This window comes from Pongo abelii, chromosome 9 (assembly GCF_028885655.2).
Source record: "Pongo abelii isolate AG06213 chromosome 9, NHGRI_mPonAbe1-v2.0_pri, whole genome shotgun sequence".
Classification (NCBI taxonomy): domain Eukaryota; kingdom Metazoa; phylum Chordata; class Mammalia; order Primates; family Hominidae; genus Pongo; species Pongo abelii.
The window spans coordinates 60,108,901-60,128,774 of NC_071994.2; the positions used below are offsets into that span (position 1 = coordinate 60,108,901).

The window sequence follows — 19,874 nt, forward strand, 5'->3', positions numbered from 1 at the left end:
TTTATTTACATGCTTATTTATTCCTTTCTGATGAAAATTGTTTTCTTGAATTCCTTTACCTCCACTATCAAAGTCCACAGTATTTTCATCACACCACAAAGAAAGCATGTCCCCATTTTCCCCTCCCAGCCACTAAACTGTTTTCTGTCAATATGGATACATCTATACTTCTATATGGATATTCTGGACACTTCATGGCCTTTTCTGTCTAGTTTCTTTCACTTAGCATAAAGTTTTCAGAGTTCATCTATGTTCCAGCATGTTTACTACATGCTGTTTTTGGTTGAATAATATTACATTGTGTGGATATACCACATTTTGTTTAAACATTCATCAGTTGGTGGACATTTGGGTTGTTTCCACTTTTTGACTATTAATAATACTGCTGGCCAGGCGTGGTGGCTCATGCCTGTAATCCCAGCACTTTGGGAGACCCAGGCGGGCAGATCACGAGTTCAGGAGATCGAGACCATCCTGGTTAACACGGTGAAACCCCGTCTCTACTAAAAATACAAAAAATTAGCCAGGCATGGTGGCAGGCGCCTGCAGTCCCAGCTACTCGGGAGGCTGAGGCAGGAGAATGGGATGAACCCGGGAGGCGGAGCTTGCAGTGAACCGAGATCGCGCCGCTGTACTCCAGCCTGGGCGACAGAGCAAGACTCTGTCTCAAAAAAAAAAAAAAAAGAATAATACTGCTATGAATATTCATGTATAAATTTTTGTTTAAACAACTGTTTTCACTTAGGAATGGCATAGCTGGGTCATATGGTAGTTCTGTGCTTAACTTTTTGGGGAATCATAGAATTATTGTCTGTAGCAGCTATATCATTTTACATTCCCACCAGCAATATAGAAGGGTTCCAGTTTCACCACATCCTCACCAACATTGTTTTTTTTCCTGTTTTTTGATTATAGCCATTCTAGTGGGTGTGAAGCAGTATCTTTTTGTGGTCTTGATTTGAATTTCCCTAGTGACTAATGATATTGAGCACATTCTCATATGTTTATTGGCCATTTGTATTTCTTCTTTGGAGAAATATCTATTCAAAGTCCTTTGTCCATTTTAAATTAGACTGTCTTTTTGTTGTTGAGTTGTAAGAGTTATTTATATATTTTGGATACTAGACCTTTATCACATACACTATTTGCAAATATTTTTTTCATTCTGCAATTGTCTTTTTAATTCCTTAATAGTGTCCTTTAGTATATTAATACAAAAATGTTTAAGTTTGATGAAGTCCAGTTTATCTATTTTTTTTCTTTTGTGGCTCATGCTTTTAGTGTCGTATCTAAGAATCCATCATCAAATCTAATGCCATAAAGATGTACACCTGTGTTTTCTTCTAAGCTTTTCTAATTTTAGCTCTTATGTTTAGGTCTTTGATCCATTTTGAGTTAATTTTGGTATGTGGTATGAAGTAGAGGCCCAACTTTATTCTTTTGAATGAGGTTATCCAGTTGTCTTAGCACCATTTGTTAAAGAGACCCCCTCCTTCCTCTTGATTGGTTTTGGCGTACTTGTCAAAAATCAGTTGACCCTGTGCTTGCTTCGGCAACACATATACTAAAATTGGAATGATACAGAGAAGATTAGCATGGCCCCTACACTAGGATGACATGCAAATTCGTGAAGTGTTCTGTTAAAAATTTTTAAATAAAAAAACAGTTGACCACATATATGGGTTTATTTCTAGACTCTCAATTCTATATCATTCATCTATATGTCTATCCATATGCTATATTTGTTTTTTTCTTTTTTTCCTTTTTTTCCTTGAGATAAGGTCTCTCTCTCTTGCCTAGGCTGGAGTGCAGTGGCGTGATCACAATTCACCACAGCCTCAGCCTCCTGGGCTCAAGTGATCTTCTCGCTTCAGCCTCTCAAGTAGCTGGGACCACAGGTGTTTGCCACCATGCCTGTCTTTTTTTTTTTTTTCTTGTAGGGACAGGGTTTTGCCATGTTGCCCAGGCTGGTCTTGAACTCCTGGGCTCAAGCAGTCCTCCCATTTTGGCCTCCCAAAGTCCTAGGATTACAGATATGAGCCATCCACCCAGCCTGTACTTTTTTTAATTACCATAGTTTTATAGTAAGTTTTGAAATTGGACAATATAAGTCCTCCTACTTTGTTCTTTTTCATTATTATTTTATTATTTTTGGCTATTCAGGGGACACTTGCAATTTCATATGAATTTTAGGAACCGTGTATCCATTGCTGCAAAAAGGCAGTTGGAATTTTGATAAGAATTATAGATTAATTTGGGGAAATATTACATACAATCTTAATTATAAACTATTACCTTTGTATACATTGTTTACCTGTTTTCTCTTTACTAAACAATACTGCAATGAGCTGTGGTTGGTGTGTACATTTTTACTTCTTTGCTAGTATTTCTTTCAGAAAATTCCTACAGGTGAAATAGCTGAGTCAAGAGCGACATGTATTTTTAGTTATAATAGTTGTTACATTGCTCTACAAAAGAAGCTACACCTGTGTACACCTCTCTCCCTACCAATAAATTATGAAATTGTTTCCTAACACAGGATGTTGTTTTAAATTTTCATCTGATAGGTGAAAAACTGCATTCATTTTTGTTTGGTTTCTATTTCTTTGACTATTAGTGAGCTTTAACATTTTCATATATATTGGTTGGCCAAATGTACCTTTGCCTACTATATTTATAGCCTTTGGCCATTCTAGTTTTACAGTAAAAATTAACTCTCTTTAGTAACAACCTTTTTTTCACCGTTTGACAACTGGGCATTTTATAAATTGTATCTGCAGCATAACTTGTCTGAAAAATAGATCTTCATTTTCATTATGTACTTACAGTATCACATCTCTTTCTATAGGTTGTTCTCCAGAGAAGTATGGAACGAGTACAGTCCTTTTTTCAGAAAAATAAATGCCGTCTCCCTCTCAAGCCAAGTCTAGTGGCAAAAGAATTAAATATTAAGGTGACACATAAAATACTTATAAGTTCATATTACATTTGAAAATAATAGGAAGAAGGCAAATGGGCAGGTATGCTTAAGGCAAATGAAGGTAAAACCTGCATAGGTTGGTTATAAGCATGGATGGTTGTGATTAGGATCCATATTTATCTTAGCATATTTTTTTACCTAACCACCATTCCTGGAAAAAAAAAAAGTATAAAATTATTTACTGCCTTGGGCTTCATTTTTTTAAATTGGTCTCACCGTCTTTTTTTATTTATTTATTTATTTATTTGAGACAAAGTCTCACTCTGTTGCCCAAGCTGGAGTGCAGTGGTGTGATCTCGACTCACTGCAACCTCCACCTCCCAGGTTCAAGCGATTCTCCTGCCTCATCCTCCTGAGTAGCTGGGACTACAGGCACACGCCACCATGCCCAGCTAATTTTTGTATTTTTAGTAGAGATGGGGTTTCACTTTGTTGACCAGGCTGGTCTCGAACTCCTGACCTCGTGATTCGCCCACCTCGGCCTCCCAAAATGCTGAGATTACAGGCATGAGCCACCATGCCTGGCCTTTTTTTTTTTTTTTTTTTGAGTTGGAGTCTTGCTCTGTCACCCAGGCTGGAATGCAATGGTGCAATCTCGGCTCACTGCGACCTCCGCCTCCCGGGTTCAAGCAATTCTCCTGCCTCAGCCTCCCAAGTGGCTGGGATTACAGGTGCCTGCCACCACGCCCGGCTAATATTTGTATGTTTAGTAGAGACGGGGTTTCGCCGTGTTAGCCAGGCTGGTCTTGAACTCCTGACCTCAGGTGACCCACCATGCCCAGCTGGTCTCACTGTCTTAAATTAGCTTTTTAGTCAGTTTCATTTTAAAAGTAAGATTTGATCATTGCTAATAAAATTTTTAGTTTTTGTGAATACTTCCATGGCTAATTAATTAAAATAGAACCATAAACCATAAACAGAAGAATGGAGGTCTCAGATCACAGTGATTTAGAAGAAGGAAAAAGATATCACAAGATTTTGTGTTCTGTTGATGGATTGAGACGTTTACAAAGCTCAAACTTTAAAAGTTTGTGTCTCAAGTTTTTGCTTCTCTGCCTAGCGAGATGATATTTTAGTCATATATGCTATGTTAAAGTTTCAAAAAGTATTTTTGCATATCTGTTAATCTTCCAGAGAGTCTAGAAAAGCAATTCTAAATTAGCCGGGTGTGGTGGTGGGTGCCTGTAATCCCAGCTACTCGGGAGGCTGAGGCAGGAGAATTGCTTGAACCCGGGAGGCAGAGATTGCAGTGAACTGAGATTGCACCATTGCAGTCCAGCCTGGGCAACAAGAGCAAAACTCTATCTCAAAAATAAATAAATAAAATGAAAAAGCAATTCTCATGTGTTATTTCATTTGCTGTAATTCAAAGGAACAGGTGTTTAGCTGGGCGTATTGGTGCATGCCTGTAGTCCCAGCTACTCAGGAGGCTGAGGCAGGAGGGTCGCTTGAGCCCAGGAGTTAGAGGTTGTGGGAAGCTATGGTTGCATCACTGCATTCCAGCCTGGGTAACAAAGCAAGATGCTGTCTCTAACAGAAATAAAAATAAAAAATAAATCTAAAAACAAGACACGAAGAAGTGAAAGGGGAAATGCGTAGGACAAAAAAAATTCTAAATCCATTTTCATTTATCTTTCTAATGCTTAACATGTTGTATTTGCAGTCGTGTTCCTTCTTCAGTTCTAATGCTGTCCCCCTAAAAGTCACAATGGTGAATGCTGACCCTATGGGAGAAGAAATTAATGTCATGTTTAAGGTGAGTAAATAATGTTACTATTTTTTAATGGCAATTTAGAAATTTTTTTATCAAATTACTTTCCCAAAATTGCAAAGGTGATTTTGTTTAATTTTTTTATTATTATTTATTTATCTATTTTTACACAGGGTCTTGCTCTGACGCTCAGGCTGGGGTGCAGTGGTGCAATCTCGGCTTACTGCAACCTCCACATCCTGGGTTCAAGTGATTCTCCTGCCTCAGCCTCCCAAGTAGCTGAGATTACAGGCACCTGCCACCATGCCTGGCTAATTTTTGTATTTTTTAGTAGAGACGGGGTTTCACCATGTTGGCCAGGCTGGTCTTGAACTCCTGACCTCAGGTGATCCACCCACCACAGCCCCCCAGAGTGCTGGGATTACAGGTGTGAGCCATCGCGCCCAACCAAAAATTTTACGTGTTTTCATCATGATTTGTGTATTTTGAAGACAGGATGAAGAATTTTAGTTTAATTCAATGAGTTTCACATGTGGAGGTTCATAAAGATTGCTTCTACTGAACCACCTTTGATATATATATAATAAATTGCTTTGTTTTTTTGGTTTTTTTTTGAGACAGAGTTTGCTCTTGTTGCCCAGGCTGGAGTGCAATGGCGTGATCTCAGCTCACTGCAACCTTCACCTCCCCGGTTCATGCAGTTCTCCTGCTTCAGCCTCCCAAGTAGCTGGGATTACAAACATGTGCCACCACGCCCGACTAATTTTTTTACTTTTAGTACAGACGGGGTTTCGCCATGTTGGCCAGGCTGGTCTCGAACTCCTAACTTCAAGTGATCTGCCCGTCTTGGCCTCCCAAAGTGCTGGGATTACAGGCGTTAGCCACCGTGCCCAGCCAAGTTTTAATATTTTTTAAGGCAAATTCTCCTTATTCCTTTCCATAATTTTCTTGGCTAGTGTCAGAATGTATTCATTATTATGTGTTTTTAAATTATTTTATCCAGTTTAAAGAAAATGAAAACTTGTTCAGGTTTTAGTTAAAAAGTAATTCATTTTGGGGGGTTTTTTTAAGTAAACTTTTCATTTTGAGACAATTATAGCTTCATAGGCAATTGTAACAAACTGTACAGAGGAATCCTGTGTACTCTTCTTCATAGTAACATCTTGTATAACTGTAGTACAGAAACACAATCAGGATATTGGCATTGATACAGTCAAAATGTAGAACATTTCATCATCCCACAGATTCTCCATGTTGCCTTTTTAGAAAGGTGGCTCATGCCTATAATCCCAGCACTTTGGGAGGCCGAGGCAGGCAGATCACCTGAGGTCAGAAGTTCGAGACCAGCCTGGCCAACATGGTGAAACCCCATCTCTACTAAAAATACAAAAATTAGCCAGGTGTGGTGGCAGGCGTCTATAATCCTAGCTACTCAGGAGGCTGAGGCAGGAGAGTCAGTTGAACCTAGGAGGCAGAGGTTGCAGTGAGCCGAGATGACTCCTCTGCACTCCAGCCTGGGCGATAGAGCGAGACTCAGTCTCAAAAAATAAATAAATAAATAAATAAATAAATAATTGAATATAATTCACATACCATAAAACTTAACCTTTTAAAGTGTACAGTTCAGGGAACTGAGATATGAAGAGGTTAAGTACCTTTCCCTAGAATGCTGCAGAAAAATAAAAAGGCAGTTCTGTTCCTTTTATAGGTGTGTGCAACCATGCCCAGCTAATTTTTGTGTTTTTAGTAGAGGCGGGGTTTCCATCATGTTGGCCAGGCTGATCTCGAACTCCTGACCTCAGGTTTTCTGCCCACTTTGGCCTCCCAAAGTGCTGGGATTACAGCTTTCATAGTATGTAATCTGTTAAGTCTTTTGGAGATGTACAAGTTTCATTTTGTTTCCTTGATTTCAAGGTTGGTGAAGATCTTCGGCAAGATATGTTAGCTTTACAGATGATAAAGATTATGGATAAGATCTGGCTTAAAGAAGGACTAGATCTGAGGATGGTAATTTTCAAATGTCTCTCAACTGGCAGAGATCGAGGTAAGTTTATTAGCTGTGTCTTGATGTCTAATTTTTTTCCTTGAACTTAGCTTAAAGTGTACCTGCCCTAAAGGTCCTGATGCAGATACCCTGGTGTCACAGTTGTTTCTTATTTTAATCCAGTGTTACTTTATTCATTCAGTTGCTCATAATTAAGTGTCTTTTAAAAATAACTTAGTGGCCGGGCTTAGTGGCTCATGCCTGTAATCCCAGCACTTTGGGAGGCCGAGGTGGGTGGATCACATGAGGTCAGGAGTTTGAGACCAACCTGGGCAACATGGTGAAACCCTGTTTCTACTAAAAATGCAAAAATTAGCCAGGTGTGGTGGTGTGCCCCTGTAATCCCAGCTGCTTGGGAGGCTGAGATGGGAGAATAGCTTGAACTTGGGAGACGGAGGCTGCAGTGAGCCGAGATTGCATCACTGTATTCTAGCCTCAGTGACAGAGTGAGACTCTATCTCAAAATAAATTAAAAAAAAATTTTTTTAACTTAGTGTAGCCTAAATAAATGCTTTGCAGTAATCAGAGGTGTCCATTAATTGACCCAGTGAGGACTTTATGGTCTTTAGCTTTTAAACTTAAAAATAATGCCGTATCTCTGGGTGCAGTGGCTCTCACCTGTAATCCCAGCATTTTAGGAGGCCGAGGCAGGAGGATCACTTGAGTCTAGGAGTTTGAGACCAGCCCGGGCAACACAGGGAGATCCTGTCTCTACAAAAAGAAATAAATAGTCTCAGCTACTCTGGAGGATGGGGTGAGAGGATTACTTGAGCCTAGGAGGTTAAGGCTTCAGTGAACCATGATCATGCTACTGCACTCCAACCCGGGTAAAACAGTGAGACCTTGTCTCAAAACCAAATTAAATAAGGCCATATCTAAGTTAAATCAACTTTGATTTCATTTTTATAAAATAAAGTCATACAAAGTTATTTTCTACTAATAGCAGATTTCTATCTTACTATTTATTGAACTGTTTTGAAATAATGGATGTAAAACATCCTAATATCTGATACGTATTATGTGCTCAGTAAATGGCAGCCATCATTATTCTTATTCAACAAATGTTTGTTGTTTACCATCTATAAAATGGCAAGAATATGTGGTACTCATATTTTAGAAGGAAGCAATAATACGTACAAGTAATCAGAGTATGCTTTCATAAGCTGAAAGCTCTAAAAGTTGTAAAGGCAATACCGTCAGGTTTTAAAGGAAAGATCATCCGCTGTTGGCGGAAATGAGAAACACTTCATAAATTCTATGCATAGGCACTAGGAAATCACCTGAAAGATAATCATCCTTCCAATATTTGCCATTCATTTTATGCTTAAATGCCTATAGTGAAGGGGAATTCACTGCATTTCAAGGCAGTTCATTCTATCCTGTGTAGCTCTGATAGCTATAGATTTCTTTTTCATATTCAGGTGATTAATGGGAACTGAGTCCTGGTGTCTTTTACCCATTGGTTCCAGTTCTGTTCAGACTATGATATAATTAAGTTAAATCCGTCTTCACCCTTACCAGTAGTGTGGCCTCAGATTCTGAATTCCAAATTCTTCAGCCATTTATGAAATATTACTTTAAATTACCTTATCACCTTATTATTCTCCTTGCAAATGGTTCAGGTAATCTGTTGTCTCTAAGAATGGCACCTGGATTTTGTAGAATACAAAAGGGTGGGCATAGTGTCACACATGTGAAACTATTCATAAATAAAATCAGTAAGTCGTCATCATACCAGCTTCTGCTAAGCCATGTCTTGGCCATCCTGCAACTTGTACATTCTCTTTTTCTTTTCTTTCTTTTTTCAGAGATGGGATCTTACTCTGTCATCCAGGCTGGAGTGCAGTGGTGTGATCATAGCTCACTGCAGCCTCAAACTCCTGGGCTCAAGCAGTCCACTTGCCTCAGCCTCCCAAAATTAGCTGGATATGATGGCATGCACCTGTGACATGCCACCACACCCAGCTAATTTTTAAAATTTTTCATAAAGGCAGGGGTCTCACTATGTTGTTGAGGCTGGCCTCGAACTGGTCTCACGAAATCTTACCACCTCAGGCTCCCAAGCAGCAGGGAGTGTAGGCATGCACCACTGTGTCCAGCTACGTACTTGTACATTTTTGTGTCTTAGAACCATGTGTAGGACATTAGCTATTAACTTTGTTATAGTTGATACACTACTTTTCAATTTGTCGAGTTCATTTTAAAAACCTGATTTTTGAGTGTTACAGCTCTTTTAGAATTCACATAGCAGAGGCCGGGCGCAGTGGCTCATGCCTGTAATCCCAGCACTTTGGGAGGCCGAGGTGGGCAGATCCCTTGAGGCCAGAAGTTTGAGACCACCCTAGCCAATATGGTGAAACCTCACCTCTACTAAAAATACAAAAAATTAGCCAGGCGTGGTGGTGCACGTCTGTAGTCCTGGCTGCTGGGAGGCTCAGGCACTAGAATCACTTGAATCCGGGAGGCAGAGGTTGCAGTGAGCCCAGGTGGCGCCACTGCACTCCAGCCTGGAAAACAGCGTGAGACTCTGTCTCAGAAAACAACCAGAAAAAAAGGAGCCAAATGAATTCATTCTGCCATATGTAACTAGACTACTAGAATTAGAATCTGGCCCCACATACTTTCTATTGGGGTACCTGGCAGCCTTGGTCAACTTCTATTTCCTCCAATCCTTTGTCCAAAGCAGAGCTCTGTTTTCATATATTTTATTTTAACACAAATGCATCTCCTTCATTTTAAAAATGTATCAATTAATATTTTAATTGTATAAATAATATTTGCACATAGTAGGATATCCAGATAGCGTATAGTAGAATAAATTGAAAAGTAAATGTTCGTTTTCTCTCATACCTTCATCCTCAATTCTAGGTACCCTGTTTCCACAATATAACTACTTGTGTAGCCTTCTGGAAATGTTTTGTGTATATTCTAATATGCACAACCATCCTTCTTTTCAAACACAGAATTACAGTTCTCCATCTGGATTTTGTCTTTAACATTATTTTTGAGATCTTTCTATCAAAGCACATAATTCCTCCCTCATTGTCTTCTTTTGTGTAAATATCACATAATTTATTTGTTTGATACTTGTTTTATTTTATTTTTTTATTTTTTGAGACGGAGCCTTGCACTATTGCCCAGGCTGGAGTGCAGTGGCGCCATCTCGGCTCACTGCAAGCTCCACCTCCTGGGTTCATGCCATTCTCCTGCCTCAGCCTCCCGAGTAGCTGGGACTACAGGCTCCTGCCACCATACCTGGCTAATTTTTTTGTACTTTTAGTAGAGACGGGGTTTCACCATGTTAGCCAGGATGGTCTAGATCTCCTGACCTTGTGATCTGCCCACCTCGGCCTCCCAAAGTGCTGGGATTACAGGCATGAGCCACCACACCCGGCAGATACTTGTTTTAAAGGAGTCAGAGAGAAAACAAAAAACAATTTGTTCAACCAGGCATTTATATTTCAATTAGGAGGCCAAAATATATACTTGAGATTTAATCATATCACAAGGTCAGTCTTCATCTGTTCTTCCTTTTGAAAGTGCTAATGTATTCTGGAAGATTCTTATCTTGCCCAAATATATGATCAAAGAAATTTTTTTGTGCTGAAGTGGGACAGTGTGTATCTTATATGTAACTTTACCAGCTAGGTCAGTGTCTTCTTGTTTGTAATTAAAATAGTTTTCCTCGCTGGGCACGGTGGCTCACGCCTGTAATCCCAGCACTTTGGGAAGCTGAGACAGGTGGATCACTGAAGGTTGGGAGTTCAAGACCAGCCTGGCCAACATGGTGAAACCCCATCTCAACTAAAAATAAATAAATAAATACAAAAATTAGCTGGGCATGGTGTTGGGCACCTGTGATCTCAGCTAGTTTTCCTTTGGGGATTAGTACATGGATGTACAGACTAGAGAGTCTCAAATAGTCAAAATTGATGTTTACATGTTAGATACTTTTGAAAATAACAATTTTGATTGGCAGCCAGACTTGATTTTTTTTATTTTTTATTTTTTTTGAAGACAGGGTCTCGCTGTCGCCCAGGCTGGAGCGCAGTGCTGTCATCTTGACTCACTGCAACCTCTGTCTCCTGGGTTCAAGTAATTCTCATGCATCAGCCTCCAAAGTAGCTGGGACTGCAGGTGTGTGTCACCATGCCTGGTTAATGTTTATATTTTTAGTAGTGGTGGGGTTTTGCTGTGTTGGCCAGGATGGTCTCAAACTCCTGAGCTCAAGTGATCCACCCACCTCAGCCTCCAAAAGTGCTGGGATTACAGGCATGAGCCACCATGCCTGGCCAGACTTGATTTTTTTTTTTTTTTTTTTGAGATAGAGTCTGGCTCTGTTGCCCAGGCTGGAGTGCAATAGTGCTATCTTGGCTCACTGCAACCTCTGCCTCCCGGGTTCAAGGGATTCTCCTGCCTCAGCCTCCTGAGTAGCTGGGATTACAGGTGCCCACGACCACACCCAGCTAATTTTTGTATTTTTAGTAGAGACGGGGTTTTGCCATGTTGGCCAGGCTGGTCTTAAACTCCTGACCTCAAGCAATCCACCCGCCTCAGCCTCCCAGAGTGCTGGGATTGCAGGCTTGAGTCACTGCACCCAGCCAGACTTGAATTTTTTTGAAAGTAACAATTGCTAGCTGGTTTCTTATGTCAAAAATTAAAAACTATAACTTTTTAAAAGGCATGCAGCCATAAAAAAGAATGAGTTCATATCCTTTGCAGGGACATGAATGAAGCTGGAAGCCATCATTCTCAGCAAACTAACACAGGAACAGAAAACCAGACACCTCATGTTCCCACTCATATGTGGGAGTTGAACAGTGAGAACACATGGACACAGGGAGGGGAACATCACACACCGGGGCCTGTTGGCAGGTGGGAGGCAAGGGGAGGAAGAGCATTAGGACAAATACCTAATGTATGCGGAGCTTAAAACCTAAATGATGGGTTGATAGGTGTAGCAAACCACCATGGCACATGTATACCTATGTAACAAACCTGCACATTCTGCACATGTATCCCAGAACTTAAAGTAAAATTTAAAAAGTAATAATAATTTTTAAAAATGTTTAAAGGCTTACTTTGGGGAGACAGTTTTACATAGCTTAATATTTTATCATTAAAGGCATGGTGGAGCTGGTTCCTGCTTCCGATACGCTCAGGAAAATCCAAGTGGAATATGGTGTGACAGGATCCTTTAAAGATAAACCACTTGCAGAGTGGCTAAGGAAATACAATCCCTCTGAAGAAGAATATGAAAAGGTAATTAGCATGTCTCCTCATTCGAAAAAGCTTCGTCAAAAATGTATTACAAAGGTTTTAAGTTCTTTCATGTTCCAGCTCTGGTGACCAAATAGTCATTTAGTCTAAGTCGGGAAAAGAGCATCTTTTTCTAAGTATAGGAAAGAATGTAAAACAGAATGCATTTAATGGCAGGAATCTGAGTGAAACCAATGCTAAATTACGCCCCCAAAAATTTCCAAACACATACTTAGAGGCCAGCAAAACAGAGGCATTTTTCTAACCCAGAATGTTATATTTCCCAAAGGTCTTGGAAGAAGGTAGCGAAATGAGTAAAATGGGCTGCATCATGTGCTAGTTAAGAACATAAATTAGGGGCCAAACTCTCTGGGTTTGAATTCAGGTCCCATCCCAAGTCACTCAGCAACAGGGCCTTATGCAAAATTTTTTTTTTTTTTTTTTTGAGATGGAGTCTCACTCTGTTGCCCAGGCTGGAGTGCAGTGGCGCCATCTCGGCTCACTGCAACCTCCGCCTCCCAGGTTCACGCCATTCTGCCTCCGCCTCCCGGGTTCACGCCATTCTGCCTCAGCCTCCCGAGTAGCTGGGACTACAGGCACCCACCACCACGCCCAGCCAATTTTTTGTATTTTTAGTAGAGGTGGGGTTTCACTGTGTTAGCCAAGATGGTCTCGATCTCCTGACCTTGTGATCCGCCCGCTTCGGTCTCCCAAAGTGCTGGGATTACAGGCGTGAGCCACCGCACCTGACCTATGCAAATTATTTAACATCTTTGTGCCTCAGTGACCTCTGCTATAAAGTATTGTATATATTATGGTATTATAGCATATACTATGGCTGTAAACATAAGCATTGAGATTTTTGTGAAAATTAAATGATTTAATATATATGAAGCACTGCATAGTGAAAGTTGTATAATTGATAGCTCTTATTACTGGAAACATCAATTTTCTGTTTTACTATTATTTGGAATTACATGTGAGGAAAGGGCAATCTTTCAGGACATAGGCCTCTAATGATCCTAACTTGGCCTAAGGAAGACCCAAGAAAACTGAGTGGTGATGTAGGAAGACTCCCTTTTTAATGTCATGGAGCTGCCTAGTTTATGTTTCATTAATGGATCACCTTTATAGACATACACGTGCCATCTGTTGACCTACAAAGCTAATGCAGGGGAATTTTGACCTTTGTTAGATCTTTTAAACTGTGAAATCACTCTCTTTTCATACTACTTTGTGGTCTGGGGAAAAAAAGCAGTGCAGCAGAAGCCAATACTTGTTTTAGTAATGTTGGCCCTTTTGTGATTCCTGGTAAGGAAATAATTGCCAAGTAGCATACATTAAGCATCTTTTATGAATTTGGCTTTTTAATGTGATTTAATAAGTAAGAGAGAATATAACTTAGTGAAGTCATATTGCCTGGATTTGAATCCTCACTCTGCCACTTAACAATTAGGTGATCTTGGACAAACAACCTCTCTCTGTTTCAGTTTTCCATCTGTACAATGGTTATGATGATAGTACCTAAGTCATTGATTGTTGTGAGATTCTAAATATGTTAATGTATATACACACACATACATATACACACATACGCAGAGAAGTGCCTGGTTTGTGCTAAATGCTATATAAACATTTGCTGTTATCATCATTGGTAATGATTTCTGGGGAATTATGGAATAAAGTTAACTACATGGGCAAGTCAGGCCAAATGAATGTACCACTCAGAAATAAAGTATATTGTATAAATAAACTAAATACACATGCTTTAGATTAAAGAAAAACCTCATTGTATGTGTCTTGCTGTATCCTTCTATACGATATTATATTAGTAATTTTAATAATCCCCAGGAGAGGGAGGACTTAAGATGACACACAGGGAATCACCACATGGGAAACAAAACACATTACTTGTGTTCTTGGATGTTTTCAGATATAAGCTGATTTTCTTTACACATGTCTTCCCTGCAGGCAGAGGAAAAAAAGCAAAAATCTTCTATCCATCATGTTTGTGGAATCCTGCATCTCACCGATTCTAAGCAGCAGAGTCAGAGAGGTGCAGGATTCCACAAACATGACGCTTAAAAGCTGTTTGAAGGCAGCACGTACCTAAGTGTAGGGACTGGTAGGGATCCCAGACTTTTAAAAGAGAAAAGCTAGAGAAGGGGCAGTAACCACCCTTAGAAGAGTGTTTTTGTTTTTGAAATATGAAAAGATTGGCTTTTATTACTATATCCCAGTTTGTATGCTATTGAGAGAGTGGATTACAATAGTGTTTTTAAAGAGTGATAAATTACTTTACTATTTATAAACTCTGCCTCCTTTAAAAGTAATTCATTTTCTAAAATAATTGTGTATTTTTTTATAGGCTTCAGAGAACTTTATCTATTCCTGTGCTGGATGCTGTGTAGCCACCTATGTTTTAGGCATCTGTGATCGACACAATGACAATATAATGCTTCGAAGCACGGGACACATGTTTCACATTGACTTTGGAAAGTTTTTGGGACATGCACAGATGTTTGGCACCTTCAAAAGGTATAATGTTATTGCTGTTGCCAAAGAAATGAGGCACTTCCTGTTTCACAAATTAATGTTTGTCTCAAGCTTTGCCTTTTGCCTTGTGCGTTTTGCCTTGTGGTTCCATTTGAACATAACTGGGAATGAAAAAGGCCCAAAGATATGACCATACCACATAGTAGACAAGAATGTGTGTAAGTGTGTATAAACTTTGTTTTGTTGTTGTTGTTGTTGTTCTGTTTTTTTTTTTTTGAGACAGAGTCTTGCTGTGTCGCCCAGGCTGGAGTGCAGTGGCACGATCTCGGCTCACTGCAAGCTCCGCCTCCCGGGTTCATGCCATTCTCCTGCCTCAGCCTCCTGAGTTAGCTGGGACTACAGGCACCCACCACCACGCCCAGCTAATTTTTTTGTATTTTTAGTAGAGACAGGGTTTCACCGTGTTAGCTGGGATGGTCTCGATCTCCTGACCTCGTGATCTACCTGCCTCGGCCTCCCAAAGTGCTGGGATTACAGGCGTGAGCCACCATGCGCAGCTAAACTTTGTTGAAATGAATTAAGGGACATATATATTTTTTTTATCTACTTAGCGATAACTCTTAGAAAGAAATGATTTCGTGTGTATAACGGCAGTAAGTAGTTTTCTATGTTTGTAACTACTGTTTGATCTCTTTGGGTATGTGGATTTATAAATATCACCTTATTTTCATATATAAGGAAATTTCATACATAAATTCTCTCTAAATAATGAGATTATTATGTGATAGCTTTCTTGAAAAATGTTATTTTAGAGGCCGGGTGTAGTGGCTCACACCTGTAATCCCAGCACTTTGGGAGGCCAAAGCAGGCGGATCACAAGGTCAGGAGATCGAGACCATCCCAGCTAACACGGTGAAACCCCATCTCTACTAAAAATACAAAAAATTTGCCGGGCGTGGTGGCGGGCACCTGTGGTCCCAGCTACTTGGGAGGCTGAGGCAGGAGAACGGCATGAACCCAGGAGGCAGAGCTTGCAGTGAGCCTAGATCGTGCCACTGCACTCCAGCCTGGGCGACAGAGCGAGTCTCAAAAAAAAAAAAAAAAAAGGAAAAAAGAAAAATGTTATTTTAAAATTATGGAAATTCAAAAGTGTGTGGTATTAAGTTTCCTAGTTGGAAATGGCTGTACCTCAGATACCTTAGTTTAATAATCATGTAATAGCACTATTGGAGTATCTTCTGTAAATAATATTTTATATGTACTTTCATTTTAAATAGGGATCGAGCTCCTTTTGTGCTGACCTCTGATATGGCATATGTCATTAATGGGGGTGAAAAGCCCACCATTCGTTTTCAGTTGTTTGTGGACCTCTGCTGTCAGGCCTACAACTTGATAAGAAAGCAGACAAACCTTTTTCTTAACCTCCTTTCACTGGTAACTATTCTTTATAAGCACTTAATTAGTTTTATATTAATGCATCTATGTTTCAATACCTAAAAAAGATTATTTTGTGATTTTGGAATAAAATTTGCTTTAGTCACAAATGTCAGATACATTATTGCTCAGATATTTTAAACTTACTGCCGTGTGAAATAAGCCAGACACAAGAGTACCTACTGTCTGACTCCATTTGTATAAAATACAAAAAATAAGTCAGTAGAGTGGCTCCCCTTGGGATGGGAAGTATTAGTAGCTGGACCCCAAGGCAGGCATCTGAGATGCTAATGAATGTTTTGTGTATTAATATGGGTGTGAATTGTGAACATTCACTCAGCTGTACAATGAAGATTTCTGTACTTTCCTGGGTATATATTATAGTTAAGTAAAAAGTAAAAAACACAAACCCACTATGATTATTATGAGTAAATTGATATGGTAATAAACAGAAGGCTACAATTGTCTTAAGTGAAATAACTCAGAAAGTTAAATATTGTGTGTTCTCACTTATAAGTGGGAGTTAAATAATATGTATACATGGACATAAAGAGTAGAATAATAGACATTGGAGACTGGGGAGGGTAGGAAGGGGGATGGTGGATGGGAGATGAGAAGTTACTTAGTGGGTACAATGTATGCTATTCAAGTGATGCACTAAAAGCCCAGACTTTATCACTATGTGATACATAACATGTACCAAAATTGTACTTGTACCCCCTAAATCTATAAAAGTAAAAACAGCGGCCTAGGCCAGGCGCAGTGGCTCATGCCTGTAATCCCAGCACTTTGGGAGGCTAAGGCAGGCGGATTGCTTGAGGTCAGGAGTTCAAGACCAGCCTGGCCAACATGGCGAAACCCCATCTCTATCAAAAATACAAAAAAAAAAAAAAAAAAGTTCGCCAGGCATAGTGGTACGTATCTGTAATCCCAGCTACTCAGGAGGCTGAGGCAGGAGAATTGCATGAACCTGGGAGGCAGAGGATGCAGTGAGCCAAGATCACACCCTGCCCCCCGCCGCCCCCAAAAAAAGAGCCTAGACAAAAGGAGATCTGGATCTCACCAGTTTAATTCTATAAACTGGGTTTTTGACCACCAACAAATTGCTTGACTTCCTTGGTGTCCATTTCCTTATTTGTTAGATAATCACCTAGGTCCCCAATACACTAATGAACCCCCCAAGACTGATTGTTTTTGTTTGCTTCAGTTCTGATTACTTGAGCAGCCCACAGGAAGGAGTGAGGAACAAATGTTTTAAAAAATTTAACTCACAGAACTTTTTGTTTTCTTCTACAGATGATTCCTTCAGGGTTACCAGAACTTACAAGTATTCAAGATTTGAAATATGTTAGAGATGCACTTCAACCCCAAACTACAGACGCAGAAGCTACAATTTTCTTTACTAGGTAAGGCATATTTAAGTATATTGCAGAAGGAACGTAAAATATTGCTTTGATTTGTTTTACCTTAGTTTAAACAAATGCTATTTATCAAAATTCTAATTTATAGGAACAAATTCTGATTCATAGTAATTGCACATAGTAGGCTGTCAAAAGTTGATTTACTAATAAATACAAAGGATTTGCAATAATATTTTTTAAAATATACTTATTTGCCTCAAAATATCTCAAGGTTTATTTAATATGTAATTTCAGTGATAAAAACATATTTTTCTACAGTGCCATGTACCATTTTAAAATCTTTTTTAATTTTTTATTTTGAGACTGAGTCTTGCTGTTTCATCCAGGCTAGAGTGCAGTGGTGCAATCTCAGTTCACTGCAAGCTCTGCTTCCTGGGTTCAAGCGATTCTTCTGCCTCAGCCTCCCGAATAGCTGGGACTACAGGCGCACACCACTAAGCCCAGCTAATTAAAGTCTCTTTCTAAAATGTTATCTGTACTAATCTATTTTTCAGGATTTTGTCTTAACAATTTCCATGGAGACCTTTGGTGTTTTTAACCCAGCAAACCCTGGGCACTGCTGCAAGTAAACTATTATATGGCATAGTACTTGAAACACATATACCAATGACTGGTACTTGAATTTGTTATTGCTTTAAAAACAGATCTTCCGGCCAGGCGCAGTGGCTCACGCCTGTAATCCCAGCACTTTGGGAGGCCGAGGCGGGTGGATTACCTGAGGTCGGGAGTTCAAGACCATCCTGACCAACATGAAGAAACCCCGTCTGCACTAAAAATACAAAATTAGCCGGGCATAGTGGCGCATGCCTGAAATCCCAGCTACTCAGGAGACTGAGTCAGGAGAATCGCTTGAACCTGGGAGATGGAGGTTGTGATGAGCCGAGATTGCGCCATTGCACTCCAGCCTGAGTAACAAAAGCGAAACTCTCAAAAAAACCAGATCTTCTTGACAAATATGTTCTAAAGGTCTGGTGATCAGGCTGGTTACTGACTACTGCTGCCACTTCATCACAATACCACAGCAGGGAGGGGGTACCTGAGCTCATGTTCTTTTCTATCCTTTTTCTCTTGCCTTCTTCCTCTCAGTGGAGAAGAGGTATAAAACACTGACTGGACTTCACTAGTCTCAAGAGTCTGGGCTGAAATGAATTGAAGGAAGCTGACTTTTGTATAGCCTTCCAAACTAATCCTGACAATTTAGGTATTGATGGGTTTTCTTTTGCTTTGTTTTTTAAAAGAGATTCATTGGCTCCCCTGGGCAAAACCACAAAGCAGGCATGTATTCGTCTGCCTGCTTAGACTTCCATAACAAAATACTATAGACTAGTGGCTTAAACAACAGATATTTATTTTCTCACAGTTCTGGAGTCTAGGAGGTCCAAAATCAAGGTGCCAGCCAATTACATTACTGTTGAGGGCTCCCATGCCAGATTGCAGATGGCCACCTTCGCAGTGTGTCCTCACATGGTAGGGAAAGCTAGCTCTCTCATCTCTTCTTAGAAGGACACTCCTATTGGATTAGGGCTCTACTGTTTATGACCTCATTTAACCTTAATTACTTCCATAAAGGCCCTATCTCTAAATACAGTGGCAGTGTTGGTTGGGGCTTCAACATATGAATTTGAGGGAACACAAACATTCAGTCCATAGTGGGGCAGAAGCCTGTGTTTGAGATTCTCTCACTTCTCTTTTTGAATATCCTTCTTCTTTCTAGCTTCCTTAACCTTGTTTCTGAGACTTATTTCCTTTGCTTGCCTAAAATGTTCTTTCCAGACCTACTTTCCAAACTTTCCATCCTGTCAAAACTTCTTTTTCCAACTGAATGAAAATATGATTAACTGAAGGAGTCTGACACTGAATTCTATAGTTCTACTGTTCAATAGGAGAGAATTTTTAAAATTTGGATTACTTTGTTTTTGTTCTTCTGTTTTTGTGGTTTTTTGGAGACAGTCTCACTCCGCCACCCAGTCTGGAGTGCAGTGGCGCAATCTCAGCTCACTGCAACCTCTTTCCTCCTGGTTTCAAGCAATTTTCCTGCCTCTGCCTCCCAAGTAGCTGGGATTATAGGCACACACAACCACACCTGGCTAATTTTTCTATTTTTAGTAGAGTCAGGGTTTTGCCATGTTGGCCAGGCTGGTCTCAAACTCCTGGCCTCAAGTGATCTGCTCCCCTTGGCCTCCCAAAGTGCTGGGATTACAGGTGTGAGCCACCGTGCCTGGCCCTTGGATTACTTTCTTTCTCACCTATTTGTCATCTTTCTCCTTTACTAAAAGGGAATAAATTAATGAAGTCATCTTTTTAGCATTATACCAATCATCATCTATCTATAATAGCTCTTTAATTAGTCTTGGGGCCCCTACAGGGTTCAAGAATACCAAGTATGAATTCTTTCTTGGGCTAAATTATTTTGTTGGGGTGAGATGTGTTTTAACAAATCTTTGGCCTGTAGAACAGAGGGAATCCTTGGCAAAGTGACAATCTGCTTAATATTTTTAAAGGAATGAAAGTGGTTTTTGTCATTTATTA

The 19,874-nt window shown here is 39.9% G+C and overlaps 1 protein-coding gene and 1 non-coding gene across 3 annotated transcripts in view; both read left to right on the top strand.

The window, feature by feature from the left end:
- The window catches only part of PIK3C2A (phosphatidylinositol-4-phosphate 3-kinase catalytic subunit type 2 alpha), a 122,979-nt gene that overhangs the window by 89,498 nt on the left and 13,607 nt on the right, over positions 1 to 19,874 (top strand). For both annotated transcript variants that reach the window (XM_024254724.3, NM_001132154.1), the window contains 7 exon segments: positions 2,849 to 2,953; positions 4,644 to 4,736; positions 6,606 to 6,735; positions 11,861 to 11,997; positions 14,363 to 14,532; positions 15,768 to 15,924; positions 17,221 to 17,330. In XM_024254724.3, coding sequence (XP_024110492.1) covers positions 2,849 to 2,953; positions 4,644 to 4,736; positions 6,606 to 6,735; positions 11,861 to 11,997; positions 14,363 to 14,532; positions 15,768 to 15,924; positions 17,221 to 17,330 — 902 coding nt within the window.
- On the top strand, positions 1,541 to 1,652 carry LOC112135563 (U6 spliceosomal RNA). Its single transcript, XR_002916829.1, has one exon. It is a non-coding gene; the product is annotated as a U6 spliceosomal RNA (small nuclear RNA).